The following is a 22,223-nucleotide window of genomic DNA, read 5'->3' on the forward strand; positions in this document are numbered from 1 at the left end:
GTGGTTTTAGATATTTCATCACCTTCACAGATGATTACTCTCGTCATGGATGGATTGAACTCTTGCGTGAAAAGGATGAGTATCTTAATGCATTCAAGACCTTTAAAGCAGCAGTCAAATTGAAATCTGGCAAGTTGATTAAATGTGTGAGATCTGACAGAGGAGGAGAATTTTATGGGAGATATACTGAGACTGACAGAAACCCTGGGCCATTTGCTTTATACCTTTAAGAGCATGGCATTGAAACTTAGTATACTATGCCTAGTACCCCGCAGCAGAATAGGGTTGTAGAAAGGAAAAATCGTACTCTCATAGATATGGTTAAAAGCATGACCATTCACTACTTATTGTCGAAATTCTAGTGGGGTGATGTACTTAAAATCGCTGTTTATATTTTGAACCAAGTTTCTAGCAAGTCAATTCTAAAGACTCCATACGAGTTGTATTTAGGAAGGACTCCTGTGCTGAAACATATGCGATTTGGGGTTGTAAAGTATAGGTAAAACCTTACAATCCACAATAGATGAAACTTGATGCTAAAACTATTGATGGTTTCTTTATTGTCTATTGCATCGAATCTCGTGGGTATAGATTCTATTGTCCAAATCACACTATTAGGGTAATTAAATTTGATCGAGCTTATTTCTTTGAAGATGCCTTAGACAGTGGGAGCTCTATGCCTATGCATATTACTTTACATGATGAAAGCAGTATTTTGCCTATACCTATCTTGACAACCCCTCATGTTAACAGAAATAATGCCATGGATCAGGATGAAGCTGAAGATGAACCACCTTTGGAGGGTGATGGGGATTTGGTTGTTGAACTAAGACAGTCCTAAAAGGTTCACAGGTCTGCTATTCCAGATGATTACATGGTGTATTTGCAGGAATTTGATTCAGATGCTATTGATAGTTTAGACCCAATATCTTACCAAGAGGCTATTTCTAACTCGCATTCTTCTAAATGGTTGGAGGCTATGAGTGAAGAAATCACCTCTATATATCGCAATCATATATGGGAGCTTGTAGAGCTACCAAAGGGTTTTAAACTAGTAGGCTACAAGTGGGTCTTTAAAACAAAATGAGGAGCTAGAGGTGAAATTGATAGATACAAAGCCAGACTTGTAGCTAAGGGCTACAATTAGAAAGAAGGTATTGATTACACAGAGACCTTCTCTTCGGTGTCCACCAAAGATGCTTTTAGAGTAGTAATGGTTTTAGTTGCACAATTTGATCTTGATCTTTACTAGATGGATGTCAAGACTACGTTCTTGAATGGCGATTTGTATGAAGAAGTCTACATGACACAACCTGATAGTTTTGTTTAATCTGGTAAAGAACATCTAGTGTGCAGATTGAAGAGATCCATCTATAGGCTAAAACAAGCCTCTAGGCAGTGGTATCTAAAGTTTGATGAAGTTATTACCTCACTCGGTTTTGTTGAGAATGTCTCATATCAGTGTATTTATCAGAAGTTTGATGGGAACAATTTTGCCATTCTTGTTCTCTATGTTAATGATATCTTCTTAGCCAGCAAATCAATGAATTTCCTCAATGAGATAAAACACCTATTGTCTTGCCATTTTGATATGAAGGACATGGGTAAAGCATCCTTCATTCTTAGGATACAGATTCATCGTGATAGATCTCGTGGTATTCTTGGTTTATCACAGACCACTTATATTGAGCAGGTACTTAAGAGATTCAGAATGGATTCATGTTTTCCCTCACCTACTCTTATTCAGAAAGGTAAGCTGTTGTCAGAGTTACATATCCCAAGGATGATAAGAAGAGGGCTGAAATGAGAAAGATACCATACGCTTTCACTGTTGGTAGCCTTATATATGTTCAAGAGTGTACTCGACCAGATATAGCCTTTGCCATTAGAGTGCTGGGTTGATACTTAAATGATCCAGGTCTGGATCATTGGAAGACTGCTAAGAAAGTTATGAGGTATCTTCAAGGTGCAAAGAATTACATGTTGACTTACAAAAGGTCAAATTCTCTTGAAGTTGTTGGGTATTCTGATTATGACTTTAAGGGATCAGAAGATCTTGAAATTGTTGGCTTTTCAGATTCAGATTTTGCCTCTTGTCTGGATGATCGTAAATCCACGACCGGCTATATTTTCTTGTTGTCTGAAGGAGCTGTCTCTTGGAAAAGTGTGAAACAGACACTTACAGCAGTTTCATCTATGGAAGCTGAGTCTATTGCTTGTTTTGACACTACACGTCACGCTATATGGTTGAGGAAGTTGATATCTAGCATACGCCTAGTTGAGTCAATATCACGTCCTCTAACCATTTACTATGATAACAAATCTGCAGTATACTATGCTAACAACCACATAAATTCTAGTCGTACAAAGCATTTTGATATCAAACTTATATTTGTGAAAGAGAAAATTGATGAGTCTCAATCTCGTGTGGTACACATTCCTGGCATGCAGATGCTTGCAGATCCGCTGACCAAGGGCTTACTTGTAGAAGTTTTTCAAAATCATGTAACTTATATGGGTATTATGAAATCCTTTGACGCCTGGTTTAGTGGGAGTTTGAGAACCTTTTGTGTTGCAATTTCTCTTTAGGCTTTATTTTTCTTCTGTGAGTTATGTTCAGTTCAGTTAGATGCATCAATATTATTTGTATCCTTATAAGATTCAATGATTCTGTTGTGGTACGCTATGCATATCACTTGTTTCCCCATAGGAATCAATGATTTATATTGTTATCTTACTGAGCTGTATTTGAAATAAAATTTTGTGTTTTATTCAAATTATGAGATATCATATCACTTGTTTCCCTATAGGATCCAATGATTTTATGGAGTTTCATTTTCTGAATCTTGTTTGTGGCTTATTTATACTACTTGCTTAATTAATGCAATCCAAGTAGGAGATTGTTAGACTATTTATTTATTTATGGATTAACATTAATTAATAAGCCTAAATAGATTAGTCTTTATAATCTTGTGTGGACCGTGATAGGTGGACCACACAAGTGAGCCCAATGGATAGAGGTCCAACCCACAGCTCAGTAGCTATCAATTATTTCCTATCTCTTAACTCACTGAGTCAGAGATAATGAAATATTTTTTATTTAATTATTAAAAAAGCAGTTACTGATCTGATTCTTATAAGTCGATCAGTTGATAACCACATAGACATGACTCATTCTCTACTACTCCATTATCTCTGCACTCTCTGAAGACTCTGGGGACCTGTGGGTTGTGCACCTGTCTACACTTGAGGTAATTGAGCCTTCTCAAGGGTTCATGGATTCTTCAGGTATGCATATATTACCTTACTTATTCATATGAATTGAGATATACAAAATTCAACAGGAAATTAATCTAATTAAGGTCAATTCAAATAATAAACTAAACGATTTGCAAAAGATAGGACATGTAACTATCTTCTTTTAGAAGCTAAGCAATGTTCTCACATTTGATATTTTAAATTCCTAGTTTGATTTTACATAACCCCCACTTAATTTGGATGTGATCTGAGCTGCCTTGTGTGTGTATTCTAAAATTTGGGAGAAATTCTAATATGAATACAACAATAAGTCTTATTTCACTAGGTGGGGTCTGCTATATAAATTACATGACACTATTGTGCTCCATCATTAACAAGCTTTAAAGAATATTATTAACTAAGAGGTTTCATTCAACAACTTTTATAAGTGTTCTCTTTGATTTTCACCTACCCGTCTTTATAGAACTTAAGATTATCTGTTTTACTCTCCACTTGAATGTTTCTCATGTTCTTCTCTGTACATATCCAAACATTTTTAAATAATTTTCTATCATTTTCCCTTAACAAATGCTACACCCACTTTTTTCATATATGTTCATTTTGAATTTTATCTTTTTATATATGCCCACATGTTCATATCAACATTCTCATATCTGCCATTCCAACTTTATGCCCCTTGCTATTTTTTTAAAGCCTAACATTCTAATATGAATATAATAGATAATCTTATTTATAATATACTTCATATAAAAAAATAGGCAATATAAAATTAGGGGTGCCCACGGGATGGGATGAGACCAGGACACCTTTGTCCTGTATACCATCCAAAAAAAAAAGATTGAGACTAAATTTTTGTCTTGTGTCCCATCCCATTAGGAATCAGGACAGGATGGGACACGAGACGTCCTGCCATCTCAATAAATTGGCCAATGCTGAAAATAGATCTGGATAATAACATTTATTAAAATTTTAAATCATATAATTTATTAAGTTTAAAATCAAAACAACACAAGTACATAAATCACAATAATTTAAAGTCAATTATTAAATTACATTGATCACAACTACGCATTATAATAGCAATTATAACTAATCTCTAGACTATAAGAGCAACAACAACATGCAAGCCAAGCACAACATCAAATCATTACTCTTCTACTTTAGTTAAGATGTGCTAAGCCAATTATTCTTTCAAAAATAAAGCAAGAAATATGATATAAATAAAATTTATTAAATAGATAAACATAAGAATAAATTGTATTAATATAATTAATATATTATAAAGAAAGATATCGCCCTGTTTACTTTATATCACTAAAATTATCAATATAAAAAACTTTATTTTTAAATAAGAATTGCATGTATTGAAATTATAATTGATATAATTAATACAAGTATAAATTATGTTAATATATTTAATGTATATTTTTAAAACAAAAATAATATGTATATATATAATATTCGGTATGAGAAGGATGTTCCGATAGTAATCTTGTGTCCCATCCTGCCTTAAAACCCTTTCCCATCTCGTCTTGCAAAATCTTATCTCTATTGTTTTTGGGTTGGGACGAGACCCATCCTGATTATATCGAGACGATATTGGGCCAATCGGGACAGGTACAAGTAGAACACCTTTATATAAAATAAGACCTATTCTACAAAATTTTCTTTTTATTAAATCACAAAATTCTCTCCTTTTCCTTTTTGCACAGTCAAATTTGTTCTCTTATAAATATTTTATTTTATTTTGATAATTGAGAACCACACATCAGCATTCAGTAGTTTCCTAGTCATCTGCTTGTATCTCACTTCATAGTCTGTCATGGTGGGTTTGTCCTCTTCTCTAATTCCTTGTATTTGAAATTCAAATATTGTATTACATTCAAAGTAATCATCACTTTCCTCTTCTAAATTTATGTCTCCTTCAGAACCCGACTTGCACTGCTTTAATGTTCTTCCATGCAGACCCGTTCAAATATACATAAACTTTTTGCAATCCTGAATTGCTGATATTTTAGATATAATTAATATTCATTTTATAAGAATTTTCTAATTTTGCCTAAAAAAATCGACTTTGCCCTTCTAAAACACAACACTCTAATTTAGATCTGTATTTTCCTTTGTTTTCCTCCAATATTGCTTCTGTTTGGCTCCTTTAATATTTTAAAACCTTAAATACAAATTTTTTAAAAATATTATTTTTTTATATTGATTATAAAAGTAAATTTTAGAAAAAAATTTAAAAAAAATAAAATGTTTCTTGGAAGTCCTTATCATAAATATTGTTTATTCTTATTTTGTGGATAAATGTTTTTAATTTTAATCATGCTCTTAATTATGGAATTTAAGAAAACACTAGTAAAATAATTTGAAATATGACTTTTTAATAGATGATTTCGTTATCTGTATCCATTAGTAGATTTTCATATATCATTATATAAAAGATTACCAATAAATTTTATTCAGATAAAAATAAAAATATGATTTTAATAACTGAGACATATTTATAAATTATCAAATATACTTTTTTACGTTAAATCATTCAAGTTTATTTTAATAAGTTTATATTTCAGAAATTTTTAATTATGATTATTTTTTAATTTTGTAAAATCAATTATTATTTTATTTATTCATGTCCAACTTATTATTATTTTTTATAACGCTAATGCACAGAATAAGATACCATTCATGACCCAAGAAAAAGTACGATAACATTTGTTCTTATTCAAGAAATAGGTAGGAAAAATGCAAAAAAGTATTGTAACATTTGTTGTTATTCAAGAAAAAAGATAGGAAAAATGCAAGTTCAGTTCTACAAAAGTTAAGGAACACTTAATGATTGCAAATAGTACATTTAAATTTTAAATGAAACCTCAATTTACAATTAAGATTTCTTTTTGCAACTATTTGAATTAATATTTACAATTCATTTTTTAAAAAAATTTATTGAGAACTTAACTGTCACTAATTTTATCTTTCAAAACTTTTGTCATTCTCCAAAAAAAAAAATATTTAGAACATTGGTACCGCCTCTGAAGGAGTCCGGTCTTATTTATAAGGAAGTGATAGAGATTTTTTTGGCCATATTGATAAGTCATGCCATTAAATTTTCTTCACAAGTTTTTCCTTTTACCTCCTATTAAATATTGATGAGAAGAAATACGTTATTAAAGTATATATGCAGTGAAAATGGTGCAGTGGTTGGGAAGTAGGAAATCCTCATTGTGCATTTTATCTAATGGTCGAGGAAAGAGACGTGCATAAAAAAGTTATTTATAAAATTAATTTTTTTAATAAATCTGTTTTATACCTAATCTAGAGATATTAATTTAATTTGGATTGTCCAAATTTAATAAATTTGTTTTATTACTACTCTCTAACATTTATAATTTTTTTAAAATTTTTTTCTGAAAAGTATCAATTAGGACATTATTTTTATTTTTAATATTAAATCTGGACAATCCAAAATCCATCTAGGTAATTAATTTATAAAAATTAAAAAATATTTAATATTTAATTGGACCATTCAGATTAAATCTATACTGTCTAGATTGGTAATTAGCGAATTCATTTAAAATATTTATTTTTATGATCTATATAATTTTTATAAATTATAAAAAAATTAATGAACTTGATTGTGTGATTTGCATATGAGAAACTATTTTATGCACCTCTCTTTTTCCGACAATTGAATAAAATGCAAGGTGAGGATTGCCCCGCTTCCCAATCACTGCACCATTTTCTGTATGTATAATCCGTCCCCACATTTAATATGGACAAAATTAAAAGCTTATTAAATTTTTAGACTTAATAAGTTTCAAAATTTTCTTTACTTCCCATAAAATACATGAGAAACGACTTACTATAGAATACAAACACAAGAGGAGGGAGTATGATGTTAGCTATGTTTAAGTTCAAAAAAGGGAACTAGAATAGTCGTTGATGACTTGACACATAATTCTGCTCCTCAAGAACGGCACCATGACATTTTACGGACATGAAATTCAAATACAGTGTTTTCTGTTCATTTGCGTGTATCTCACTTCGTAGATTTTTGGATTATTCTTGTAGTCTCCCTTGACTTGTTCCATTCAAAATACGGTGTTTGAATCCATCGATTAGTCTTTCCATCCTCCACTCATAGATTAGTGAAGTTTTCGTGATAACTTCATTTTCAGTATTTTTTTTCCTTCCAAGTGGACCCCATTTCTCAGTATATTTCAGTAGACACGCAACATAAAGTGATTCACAAAGCATCTATAAAATGATGACTTGATCATGGCAAAATCCATCATCAGCTACAGTTTGTTTCCCATATTTGTCTCCAAAGAATATTCCAATGAGAAATAACTACTCATGGATTTTCTCGATATTGTTCTTCCACTTCATAAACTTGATCAGTTTCAATATCTTTCAAGTGACTGGTCATTGCCTTATCGGCCATCAAGAATCTGCCTTGCTTCATTTGAAGAATAGTCTCACTTTCAACCCTGCCAACTCCCAAAAATTGGTTCATTGGAACCAAAGTGACGATTGTTGTCGATGGAATGGAGTAACATGCAACAAGAAGGGATTTGTTATAGTTTTGGACCTGAGTGAAGAATCTACCTCTGGGGGAGTTGATAATGCTAGCGGTCTCTTCAACTTACGGCATCTACAAGACTTGAACTTGGCTTACAATGACTTCCATTCATCGATTCCTTTGGAGTTTCACAAATTGAAGAACTTGAGGCATCTAAATTTGTCAAATGCTGGCTTTGAGGGTCAGATTCCGATTGCAGTCTCTCAATTAACAAATCTAGTTTCTCTGGATCTGTCATCCAACAACTTCACAGGCGGTCTTCCATATTTCAACATGTCCAAGAACCTCGAGTATCTATCTGTTTCTCTTAATCACTTGACAGGTGAAATTTTATCATCTCATTTTGAAAGTCTTGACAAACTCATCACCATTGATTTAGTGGGAAATTCCTTTTACAGAAGAGTTCCTTCATGTCTCTTTGCACTTCCATCTCTGAAAGAACTTATGCTTTCTCATAATAGATTTGAGGGTGTATTGGGTGAATTCCCAAATGCATCATTCTCCTCATTAGAGATCCTTGATGTTAGTGGGAATAATCTAGAAGGGCCTATTCCCTTGTCCATCTTTCAATTTAGAAGGCTTAGTTTTCTCCAACTTTCCTCAAATAAGTTTAATGGCACTATGTATTTGGATGCTGTGAGAAAGATGGAACATTTGGTCACACTAGGCCTTAATCACAACAACCTGTCAGTTGATACAACTTTGAGGGATAACTCTGATGACTTGTTAACATTTCCCATGTTGAATATGCTCATGTTAGCTTCTTGCAAGTTGAAAGAATTCCCAATCTTTCTAAGAAATCAATCCAATTTAATCTACCTTGACCTATCTAGCAACCAGATTCAAGGTAGTATACCCAATTGGATTTGGAGGTTTGATTTTATGGTATTCCTAAATCTTTCAAACAATTTTTTGACTGATTTGGAAGGGCCTTTTCAAAATATTAGCACCAATCTGTTTACAATTGACCTTCATTCCAACCAACTTCAAGGCCCCACTCCCATTTTTTCAAAAAATGTGATGTTCTTGGATTTCTCAAGCAATAGATTTAGCTATTTAGCCCCATTTGACATTGATAACAAACTTCAGTTTGCATTTTTCCTCTCTCTTTCAAACAATAGATTTCATGGCAAAATTCCAGAATCTTTTTGTACAATTTCAAATCTCCGATTTCTTGATCTTTCTGATAATAGCTTCAATGATACCATTCCTGAGTGTTTGATAAGAATGATCACTAGCACTCTTAAAGTATTAAATCTTGCAAGGAACAAACTCGAAGGGAAAATTTTGGATACATTTTCAACTTCCTGTGCTTTAAGGTTCCTTGATCTGAATGAAAACTTCTTAGGAGGTGTTATCCCAAAATCTTTGGCCAATTGTCAAAATTACAAGTGTTGAACCTTGGAAGCAATCAATTAATTGATAGATTTCCTTGCTTCTTAAAGAACATATCCACCTTAAAAGTCATGATTTTAAGATCAAACAATTTCTATGGCCCACTTGCATGCTCATATAGCACTGGAAATTGGGGCACTCTTCAAATTGTTGATCTAGCCTCCAATAAGTTTAGTGGTACCCTACCAAGATCACTCTTGCAAAGTTGGATAGCTCTCATGCTCGATGGTGAAGCTACTTCACAATTTGGCCATTTGTTTTTCGACATCAATGATGGCATTAACCCGTTGGGTTTTTGGAGTCAATTGCACTTCCTTTTGAAAAAAGATCTTGCACTAAAACTAGCCAAAATACTGGAAGTAATGCCACCTTTTGCGATTGATCACATATTTTATGATGTCTATCTTGTTGATTTTGGAGGTACGAGTTACCAAGATTCAGTAACAATTGTCAACAAAGGGAGACAAACGAAGTTGGTAAGATTTTTTTTGACTTCACTTCTTTGGATTTCTCATCCAACCATCTGGAAGGGCCAATACCGAAAGAGCTTATGAGTTTCAAAGCACTTCATGCTCTTAATTTGTCACTGAATGCCTTTTCGGGCTATATCCCTTCATCCATAGGGAATCTGAAGTATCTTGAGTCTTTGGATTTGTCAGCAAACTCTTTCAGTGGGAATATTCCAACAGAACTAGCAAGCTTATCTTTCCTTGAAGTTCTAAACCTTTCCGTCAATCACTTGACAGGACCAATCCCAACTGGTACCCAAATCCAGTCATTTGATGCAGATTCATTTGAAGGTAATGAAGGACTATGTGGACCTCCATTGACACATAATTGCAATTCTGGTGTAGGCCCAACATTGTCACCGCCATCATCTGAAACATCTATGTTGAATTCTAGAAGTTCTATTGATTGGAATTTCTTAAGTGCTGAATTGGGATTTATTTTTGGTCTTGGAATTGTGATCTTACCCCTCAGTTTTTGGAAGCAGTGGAGGCTAAAATACTTCAAACATGTGGACTCAATCCTTTGGAAGATCATACCTCAGCTTGATTTTGCATATGAAAACCATGGGGGGAGAATTTACAGAAGTTTAAGGTGGAAACCTTTCTAAACTCACTGAGAACAAAACCAGAGTGCAATTTCTCTTATTTGGTTTTCTTTTTTTTAGTTAGAGTATGTGATACTTATCCTGAAGCATATAGGTGTATTGTATTGGTTAAAAGCAAAATGTGACAATGTAATAAATGCATGGATGTGACCTTCAAGGACATTATCTCATGTTGGGCTAGTTTAATTATAAAAAGAGGGGAAAGTGATACTTTAGTCTCTTCACACTTTTGTCCATGAAAATTTTAAAATGATATTTAAGGTATAAGGGCTTCGTTAAAGTGTAAGAAAATGCAATTGATGAAAATGTTGTTAGATGATCAATAATTTCATATATTATAAATATTGCAATTTTCATGGTATAATGCCCATCCAAAAAGTGGTAAGACAAGGAAATTGAGATGCCTGTAACGATAAGGAACAATTGCTAAAAAAAGATCAAGTGGTGAAGATATTTAGTAAAAAGAACCTGGAATTTTCCCATCTGATCTGCAAGTGACATTTAAGTTTCAGCATGTAATCATCCCATTTGGCCATTTTTGCTATTTTTTCTTCCAATAACATTTAAGTTTCTTCATAAAAAAATAATCTGCAACTAGTCTTTTATGATTTCTATTTTAACATGATATTTAAGACCGAACCAGTGAATTGGCAAAGCGGCCAAGTAATTGGTTTGGAGAAATAGCAAAAATCTGTTGAAAAACTGAGTTGAAAACGGAGGAGGAGGAAGAAGTTGCATGTGAAAAACAAGTTTGCTTTTAAAAACCTAAAGAAATAAGACAAAAGAAAAGGAACAACGAAGAAGAAGAAGATCAGAGAAAAATACAAGGCTCATTTCCTTGCTTGAAAAGAATATGAAGTGGATTGAAAAAATAAAAATAAAAATACAATGAACAAAATGTGGAGAAACTATAATTACAAGAGGGAGGGTAATTTAATTTATGAAGTTGGGAGTCATGATTATTGAGATTTGTAAAAGGTGTGATGATTTCTACATTTAAAATATATTCAATTTTTTTATGTTTACCATGCGGGATTGAATAATTGAGTTCATTTTTATTCTTGTTTTTTTAGCCCATCCCATTCATATCATTTCAAGCAACCAAGTGACTCCTAAATGATTTGTATATTTAAAAAACAATAAATTTATAGTAAATGATAGCTTCAAGTTCAATCATTCAAAAATCTCATCATTAAACCTTGCAAGAGCGTGTCGTTTAGGAATTTGTGTTGGTGAATAATTTCATATGAGTAGAGAAGTACTCATCTTTACTTCATATGTAAATAAAGTTTTAATTTATTCATTATATTACATTAGGCAACAAGCCAGCTAGATAACCCGGCCCTTTATTTAATTCAGCTGCTTTCTTCATTTCCTTCTACGATCCGTCACCGTTGCTCTGTGATTATAGCTCGACTGCTTCCTCCAGTTCCCAGATTGATGACACAAATCTGCGGGGAAAACAAATCAAATTAAGGTTCCGTTTAGTTGCTAGAAAGGATGAGAATATAATAGATTAAGAAAATTAGAACAAAAATGAACTAAAACACTATTTTCTTTTTATTGTAAGCATGCTAAAACTCAACAAAATGTGAGAATCATCACAACTTTCAAGAACCTCATAAATCATGACTTTCAACCCTTGAACTAAATTACCCTTCTCTCCTATGAATATAGTTAACCTATCCACTTTCACATTTTAATTATCTTATTTTTATTTTTATGTTTTCAATTTGTTCCATTCTCTTCTTTTTTAACAACAAAATGAGACCTAAGTGACATGAGGAACAATCTCTCCCTCTCTCTCTCTCCCCCTCACTCCCTCATACACACAAAAAATTATTAACGTAATTAATTTTGAATATAATTGATTATGTTACGTGGTATAATTTTGTAATGACCCTAAATTTTAATTTTTAAAAAAAATTTCTAATATTTTAATAAGTTTTATAGCAATTAAAAAGTGGTAGTTTATAGGAGATTATGCTAGAAACTTTTGCAGGGATCTAGAGTCTAAGCTGAAGTTTGGTTTTAAATCATAGAAAAATTTTGTGTTCTTTTTTGTAATTTTCTTGTGCCTTTTATTGTAATTTTTGTGTGCTCTTTTTGTACTTTTCCCATTTCTTCTTTTGCTTTGAATCAGCTCATTTACGCAAATAAAAACAGAGCATCTCGATCACTCTTTCTCACCACCATTCTACACTTCTTTAGAGCCTCACATAGTCGGTTCCTCTCTCTAACCCTTGCCTACATCCTTACTTGGTTGCTGGCTGAGAGTTTTAGTGTGGCTGTTGCTTCATTTGCTGTCACCATCATCACTGTCGGCCTCATCGTTCCCCTGCCAGCCACTATGAGTTGGATTGCTAATATTTTCCACTGTTATCGTGCTATTCTGTGTCACCGAGAGTCTATCACTACGTTGCCAGCGTTGCTGTCACCTTTTTCCTCTCCTTTATCTTCGTTTATCTATCATGGTGGAAGAGGAAGATACGGTTCTGTCGTTCTTCTCCATTACAGGGATGCTGGTACTGAGTTGAAGCACTAACACTCTTCTTTGTTTGGTTTGAGATCTCGATGCATAGTAGCTATCATTACACTTTGACAGAGATTAATTTTGGAGCACCATTGGAATAAGCAAGAAGTTGTGAGAATGGACCGTCAGATTTTAAAAACTCAAGTAAGTGGATAGCGTTCCAGCTGATTTTTTAATAAAGATTTCCTTTACTACAATAGTACATTTGTTTGCAAAATTGTTTTAGTAACAACGATGTGGTTATTGAATAGTTTGTTTATTAAACTTCTTTATTTTGTAAATTACCTTTATCAGTTTTGAAATTTTAATTATTAATAAATATAAGTTTGGACTTTGAATATGAGATTTCATTCTATCAAACATTGAATTGATACAGAGAATGATTCATGCGAGTTTGACTTTGAAAACGAAAATTTTATTGTGAAAGTGATGATTTTCTTACATGTTTGAAAATGGATTTAAAGGGAACTTTATATAGAATACTGGTTGCTAACGGCAGTTTCGTTAGCCCTTGACGCGCCATGGTACACCTAGCTAGTAGGGTGTTTATAGGAGGTGCTAGCCTCGTGCGATGGCCAATGCACGTGGAACGGAGGGATGATTATTCGTGAGCATCGTACTCACGTTTGTTTCCTAGCTTCGGCCGCGTGTGGTTACTTACCCTCGTAGACTGTGTGTCCACGTTTGTTTTTGTGGCATAAACCGCGTTTGGTTATTTACTCTCGTGGACTGTGTGTCCACATTTGTTAATTGTTCTAATAAGTCCCTATAATCATGAATCCAAATATTTGATGATTTTATATTCCATTGATGTTATTCAATAATTTGTTTATAAATATTTATTTTATTTATGTGCTTTCTTTAAATCAAGTGATATTATCATTTGCTATGATAGTTTAATGATTTGAGATTTTATTTGAAAGTTATAGAGCCATTTTATTATGAAGTTTATTAAATTTTTTATGAAAATTTTATCTATTTAACTTACATAACTATTTCAAATTTTTCACTTTGTTTATGTTCTATTATTTATTGTTAGGACGTTATTCATTGAAAAATTATTTTGGTCTCAGATACCTTAGCTGCCGTTGATCTTTCTGCCAATCCTTGAGCACTTATAGACAGGTGGAGGGTTGATTGAAATTTTTCTTTTAATGTAATTATAAATGTTTACATATCTTATTTTTATTTTATTTTTGAAAAGTACAATTAGGTGCTCCACATAAGCTATAACTAGGACTTTTATTTTTATATATATGCTGTCTGTCGGTTGGAAGGAGCTAAGCTCGTGATTTATTTAATATTTTGACTGCATCAAAATATTGTAGAAATTTTGAGAAATTCTATTTACAAGGGGGGTTTTGTCGAAATTTTTATGAACATGTTGAAACTTTGTTATAATTATTAGTGTCAAAAGTGTTATAATTTCAATATAAATTTGATTTAATTTTAAAAATAGAGTGAATTTACAATTTAAGGCTTACAAGGATGTGTGAAACGGTTCACATCCCGTGCCGGTCGCTCTCCAAATTTTGGGGCGTGACAAATTTATTTATAAAATAGAATTGAAAATCAAGTCATTAAAATCATAGTTTTATAAAAATATATTCAAATACTATATATTACATGTCAAAATTAATTATAAAAAATATCCCAATACCCCTAAGGTTTGTTTGGATATCCATTGGCGATTATAAAAAATTTGATTAATATGACTGATTATGTCATGTAGTATTGTGAAAATTATAGTTTTGAGAAAATATATCCGAACATTAGAGAAAGGATTTATAGATTGAACTTACCTTGGCGGAGGTGGTGGAGAAGGTGGTGATGGTAGTGAGGCAAAGATGAAAGGAGTAGCAATACAAGTAGCGCTTGCCTTTGTGCGATCTTGTAAATTGATTCCAGCTTCGATAACACATATGCGAATCTCAAAGAGTTGTAGTTTACCAAACTTGTCTTTCTTGCATGTTATGGCTACCTTTTTTATTATGGCTTCCTCAATCACCTTCAGTACTTTATCTGCCTCGTATGTCGTCGTTCCATTAGGAAGGATATCTATGTATGCATCAAGCCCAATATTTTTATCAAATTGGCTATTGGCAATGTCCAAGATTGGCCTTTGGAAAAATGACAATTAAAGAACCCATAAGGATATTAATGACAATTATAGACCTTCAATTATTGAAATCCCAACAATAAACCATAGTTCTTATACTTACAAATTAAAAATGCGAATAGTTTATTAAAAATCTACGAAATATACTTGTAACAGAACGATGAGTTGTATATATGCCTTTGTTCTATAACCAAGTTTCCCATACTTCAAAATAATCAAAATTTAGACGACCTGGCGGCGGCGGCGGAGGAGATGTTGAGGGTGGTGTGGGGTAAGGAGTTGCAAGGCAAACTGGTGAAAGAGAAGGCGGCGGAGGTAAAGGTAGTGGGGTTCCGGGAGGAGGTAGTGGGCTTATAGGTGTAGCAATCCTTTTTGGGTCATCAATTACACTACGGCATGAGCAACAGACCCATGCAATAAACAATGCAAGAAGAAAGAAGTCATGTTTCGGTTTCACAGTGCTCATGTTGGTATTGTTTTAATTAGTTGAGCAATGTAGTTGGGCTTTTATAGCCACTTCTATACTAACACACTCAAGCATGCACGTGAGCTTGGAGAGAAGAAAAGTCCTAACTCCTGTTTGATTATTAAAAAAGAATAAATGAAATGGATTAAAAAAAAGATAACAATAAAATGATTAAAGGGGATAACTAAGCACATTCATAAGGAAGATGAGTAATTTAGTTCATAAGATTGAAAATAATAATTCATGAGATTTTTTGAGGGTGTGATACTTCCCATATTTGTAGTATATATTAATAAGTTTTTATCATACTTACCATGAGAGAAAGAGTGATTTAATTTTTTTTTGTGTTTATTTTTTTAATCCATTCCATTCCATTCTTTCTAGTAACCAAACAAGACCCTGAAGTTTTCTCCTTAATAATATATTAAATATTATTTTGTCTTAAAAACCAGATACTTGTTAGATGCAAAATACTTATTCATCTCATGCATATTCTTTCCACCAGAGTGTTTTGATCTCTCCTACAACTGCACGACGTGGATGTAATTAAAATTTGAGGTATCTAGGTCGTGTCAGAGAATAGAGATAACTATAGTTATTTAAAGAAATAAATAAAAGTTTTGAAAAGGATTTAATAATTAATAAAGCAAATAAATAAAAATGATAAAAAAATGATAAACCAATCGATCAGACAAACATTAAGGATGAAGATTCAGCTGTTAGGATAGTTTAATTATTTTCCTTTTATTTCTAGCAATAATCATTAATAAAGTATTTTAATTATCCCTAAGTATATTAGGATGTATTTATTCAAGGTTGAATTAGCTCTCACTAATCTATTGAGACCTTAAATAAACTATGAAGCTATGACCTAAACCACCTCAAATCCTAAATTATCTTTAATATAGTTATCTATGTCTATCTTTAATTTAGTTATCTATGTCTACCTCTCTAGATCTATAACTCTTCACCTCTCAATTTTTCAAATAGCTCACAAACAGATTATATGGCAGCCATTCTACATAAAGAAAGTAATTAAAACAAGAGACATAAATATAAATAGAAATAATAAATTCTCATAGAACAAGAGCAAAAATTCATCCAAATCAAGCTACTCTTTATCCCTACTAGAAGCTTAGAAACAATGTTAGCTCTTAGAATTCAAACTAAAATCCCAAATAAAAATATAAATATAATCAAAAGAAGGAGAAGAAAAGAAAGAAAATCTCTCAACTTGGAAGAACTCCTTCGACTCCTAAATATATCTCCTAGCCTTTAAATATGATACTAGATTATTTAAGAGAATTTTGAGAGGTTTATTTATAATCACTACATGATCTTTGAGCTTGAAATCCGAATAGATCACGCATAAATTTTATTTGATTCCTTAATATATGATATCTGATTCTCATTATTGTGTTCTTTTCTTCCTTTTCTTCAATTGATTTATTCTTTTTTTCCTATATAAAAAGAAGAAGATATTAGTAGAATTTATACTAAAAATTCTTCTCTATTTTATTATTATAGGAAAATATACAAAAGTTAGTTAAATAAGTATAAAATATTAATAATTAATAAATATAGTCAAATATAATCCAAATTTTTTTTACCTATTTTTCTATAAAATATGCCTTCTCATGTTTGTTAGATTCCATCGACATCCGCAGTAAATTAGCTATAATAATCAGAATGATAAATCAATTTTTGTTTAAAAAAGGTTGAGCGATCCAATTTCCCATATCAACTTTTGGATCAATTTTTAAAATGGTTATGATTTTACAATACCAAAACTTATATATATATATATATAGAGAGAGAGAGAGAGAGAGAGAATCAAAATAGTGCTAATTAAATTAAATCATAAAAACGAGAAATAAAAGGCCCACGACGGATCTGATAAGCTTGACGTGCTATGGTTGTACGTATATTATAATATATGCCCCGGGGATCACGAGGAATCTTTCCAGAGAAATTGAATCATGGCTATACCTTTTTTTATTTTTTTTTTAATTTTTACAACAAGCTTTTACTACCAAGTGTGATGCATGGAATATTATAAAATAATAAAATTAAAATGATTGATCTCGCAAATGCATGAGATTATAATAATAAATAAAAAAAGACTTATTATTATCTGTTGTGCTTAATTGTTTCTGCATAATGCCAATCTGACCATGCTATCGTGTCAGCGTGAGAAATCTTGAAGACAGAATTAATGTCATATTATTTAAAGATCTAATACATTAATAACATCCCTATCATGGTGATTTCATTAAATTAAATTATGTAATAGTCACATGCATGAGATATGATGAGATGTGTAGATAGTTAATGAAACGAAGCGTGATTTGAAGAAACACACATGCATTCACTTTTTTCTTCTTTGGGCCACAATCACACAGAGGCATTCACGAGATAAACAAAACTCGACGTTGACGTGTTTATTTGTCGTTATGATTATTATAGCTAATCTATTGCGTTGGATGTGGAAGGAATCTAACAAAAAATTTGCTAGAAATAAAGTGAGATGCAGAGCCATGTTTACTTGTGTCCCCTCACTTTAAGAAAAATTATAAATAACTATGTAAACTTTACAACTTTGTATCCTCTATTTTTTATATTTTGCACCTTTGAGCTAAATAAAAAAGGATATGCAATATTTTAATAATCAAATGTAAAGAGCATATTTATATAAATGATCATATTAACATGTTCAATATAATTTTCTAAAAATAAAAGTGATGGTCAAAATACTTTTGTGTTCTTACAATTTTAATCCTATGCAATTATTATTTTTAATTATTTAAATTATTATTCTTAAAAATTATATATTAATTTCTAAATTAATTATCTCACATCTCCTAATTCCGGGTCCTAGCCCCACCATTTTCAACAAGGATTTGGATCTTAATCTTTGCTATATATCATCTTTTCTGATTATCCCTTTCTATGTTATGTGGTTTAGTCTTTCTTTTCTTAATGCATTATCCTAAAATAATTTTAAGTGAAAATTACATTTAATTCTACCTCTGTTCTAAATTATAAAACAATTTAAGACAGTATTACGCACACTAATAAAGTTCAATAAAGATACTTTACAAACTTACTTTTTAAAAATAAAAATATAAACTTTTAAAAATATCCTTCATTTAAGATAACTTTAAATTTATAATCATTTTAATTCTCTCTTTACTTTAAGAATAATATTGAAAAAGCATAATTAATAAAATAATATTTTTGTCAAATTGTCTTTTACCTTAGAATAACAAAATACCTAATCTTATAATTTGAGATAGAAAGATTATATTATTAAGGAGGAAACTTTAATATATATATATATATATATAGTGTGTGTATACATACAGAAGTAAAATTGTATTAAGTAAATTAAAACAAAAAAACAAGCCATAAAAGACCGAAGATGGATCCGATGAACTTGACGTCATATCGCTGTGCATATACGTCACGTGGATCATTACGAATCTTTGCAGAGAAATAATTGAATCATGGTGTACTTTTTTCATTTTCACAATTAAATCACGTGATTGTTTCATAAAGACATGTTTTTAACTTTGTGTGTGTAAGTATATTATATAATCAAAGCGTCATTCATTATCCGCTTATAAGAGCCAAACGTGGATGCCGGCCAAGGAGTTTTAAAATAATATCATACATGCATGTGAAATCATCACGGCTCAATTATGAGTTTATGACAATGAGTTGTTTGACTATAAAATAGAAAAAGATTATTTAACGTGAAGTTCTATATTAGAGTAACTTGTCACACGCACTAAGCAAATCAAAGGCGTTACAATTTCAATTCAAACGACATGGGTTTCAAGCTCATCTGCGTCAATTAAATTGGATTGCCGAATTAAAAGCAGAAGGAAAATACTAAATGAAATCAAATTTGAAGGAAATTGTTGGCGTGCAAAGGGGCATTTCCTCAAATAGTCTTTTGTTTCAATTTTCTTGGATCACTGTGTGACTATCTGCACAATAAGCTCAACTTTCAGGAAAAATCAAAAGCATTAAGAAATAATAATAAAAAAAAACAGAGAGATAGTACAAGTTGTTGCAGAATTTCCTCAGAACTATGTTTAATTCTATATCTAGGCCTAAAATTTAAAACACAAAGTCACACTGAGAAAGGGCTCTGTAATATTAAGGGTGAGTTATGCTATCCAGTAGTCTGGGCATTTTGGATGATCGAGATCAAGTGATAATGATGACTTAGGGCTTGTTTGGTTTCTGTTCTTAGTTTTTGTTTTTAAAAATTATTTTGTAATACAGTTTTTAAAATTATTTTTCAAAACAAAATGAAATGAAAATCCATTTGGTTATATCATAATTAAAAAAAAGTTTTAGAATTAAAAAATAGACTGATAATGATGATTATAGGCTATTAATAGTGGTGACTTATAATAAAAACTGATCAAGGTAACTATAATTTTCAATAATCAAATGTAGGATATTTTAAAAATAAGAAAAGTAAAATAAAAACAATTTGAAATTGTTTCCAATTTTTTGTCTTTTTAAAAAATGAAAAAAATTTTAAAAACAATTAAATAAAAAGCATTTATCCAAACAAATTTTTAAATATTTTTTGTTTTTGAACATAAAAAACATTTTTTAAAAATAGAAAACAAGCATGCCCTTATTTTCTATCACTTTCATACCAGAGATCAACTATCCTTGTTTGAATTTAAATTTGAATTCTTCCCACCATTTTTTTTGGGATAACTATTCCTGCACCGTTAGAGATCAAGCAGTGGTAAAGTCAAGACTTGGAGTTTAAAATGCAAGATAACTCAACTTAAAAATTAATAATTTTAAAATAATATGATAATTTTAAAAATAATTACATTAGACCAAAAATTGTAACATAAGTAAAATTATACATATTTTTATACAAGAAAAAATATTGAGGATTTGTTTAGGCAAAATGTGTTAAAAAGGTTGACATAGGATTTAAGTTTGAAAGAAAAGAAAATTTTTACTCAAAAGGATGATTTAATTTGATGTGGTTAGATTTTATTATTCAAAATTCTAAAACTAGACTGTAAGGGCTTGTTTGGTTTCTGTTTTTATTTTAAAAAAATTTATAATATAGTTTTTAGAATACATTTTCAAGACAAAATAAAATGAAAATCTGTTTGATAATATTAATATAAAACAATTTTAAAACTAAAAAATAAACTGATAATGATAATTATAGATGGTTAATGATGGTAATTTATAATAAAAATTAGTCAACATAATTGTAATTTTTAATAATTAAATTTAATATATTTTAAAAATAAGAAAAATAAAAAAAACAACTTGAAATTATTTTTTTGTTTTTAAAAACAAAAAATGAAAACAGTTTTGCAAATAAGTAACTAGAAAATACATAACCAAACAAGTTTTTAAATTTTTTTGTTTTCAAAAATAAAAAATAATTTTTAAAAATAGAAAACAAACAGGCTCTAAGATTATAAATTTTACATACTCCATATGCAATTTTTTTCATGCGACGGAGACAAATGGGGCTCAGCCACTGTTGTTGAGGTTGTGCTTTGAGTTTTCAAGGAATCATGGCTCCTATGATTGCCCGTTTTACTTAAGTAGGCGTTGGATTGGACCTCCACTAGGATTGGGCTTCGCTTTCTTTAGTCTACTCTTTGCAGGTCCAATAATTATGCTAAATTCGGTCCATTGAGTTTCTAGGCCGAACAAAAATACAAGCACTATAGCGAAATTAACTCAACGGCAAGATTCCAGATTAAAACCATCTAAGATTCACCCCCCTAAAGTATAATTTTCTGAATTTGTCGGCACTTGAACAGTAGAATAATCAAATGATGATAGATGCATTTGATTTTGACTTGTAGGCGGCAATAAAAATTTTATGGCAATATAAAAGTATAATCCTGCAAGTAAAATGGAGGGAACAATTTAAAGCATTTGGCGTGATATTACAGTACTGAAATCACTCAAGCAAACAGTTTCATTTATCATGTGGTAAAATTGTAAACGTTCATTTAATATATTAGGAACAGAGCGACAAATGATAGATAATATAAGTACAAGAGTAGTGGAAAAAATAAAACATTTTAATTTAAAATCTAAAAGTTTGAATTTATGAATCCTTATACTTTATTTTATATTTGTTATTAACTTTCTACATCATCTTAAATCCACTCACATTTAAATTAAAAGTATTTTTTAAGTTGAATATAAATATTTATATGTTAAATTTTAAAAATAATTTAAAAGCAAACCTTCAAGTCATTTAATAAGATATAAGGGCATTGCCAAAGCTAAATTTTATACTATACATGCATGATGTATGTATCCATGTAGCTAACCCTATTTATAGTGGGGTAAGGTTTGTTATTATTGTTACTATATTTTATGTATGTATGTACTCCCTCTAATACTTAATATAAGGCAAACTTAACTAACTTCACTCTTATTAAGAAATGATAGTTATTCTTTGTAGTCTTATTTTTAAGTCACTTTCAGCATTTTTAATGAATTAAAAAAAACTTTAAACCTCATTAACTCTATTTAAAAATTCATAATGTGTTTTACTTTACCCCCTATTAAATATACATACTTTAAAAATAAAATACTCCAGTATTTAATATCTTTTTCAACATTTAATAGGAGGAAAAGAGTAAAGACGCACACAATAATGTCATGTAATTAAAATCAAAACAAATATTTTCTCTCTATCCTGTAAATAGGAGAAGAGGAATATATCCATAAAAT

General features: G+C 30.8%; 1 protein-coding gene across 1 annotated transcript; it reads left to right on the top strand.

Annotated features, from left to right (window-relative positions):
* The first annotated feature begins 763 nt into the window (after positions 1 to 763).
* Positions 764 to 10,519, top strand: LOC129289085 (receptor like protein 22-like). The gene is given in 9 exon segments (XM_054925905.1): positions 764 to 817; positions 1,463 to 1,751; positions 1,919 to 1,966; positions 2,078 to 2,328; positions 2,452 to 2,518; positions 3,211 to 3,288; positions 7,557 to 9,218; positions 9,221 to 9,700; positions 9,703 to 10,519. Coding segments are annotated over 9 exon segments (3,579 nt in total). The 3' UTR covers positions 10,353 to 10,519.
* The last annotated feature ends 11,704 nt before the right edge of the window (positions 10,520 to 22,223 follow it).

This window comes from Prosopis cineraria, unplaced genomic scaffold (assembly GCF_029017545.1).
Source record: "Prosopis cineraria cultivar Desert tree isolate PC_DT_omini unplaced genomic scaffold, ASM2901754v1 PC12, whole genome shotgun sequence".
Lineage (NCBI taxonomy): Eukaryota > Viridiplantae > Streptophyta > Magnoliopsida > Fabales > Fabaceae > Prosopis > Prosopis cineraria.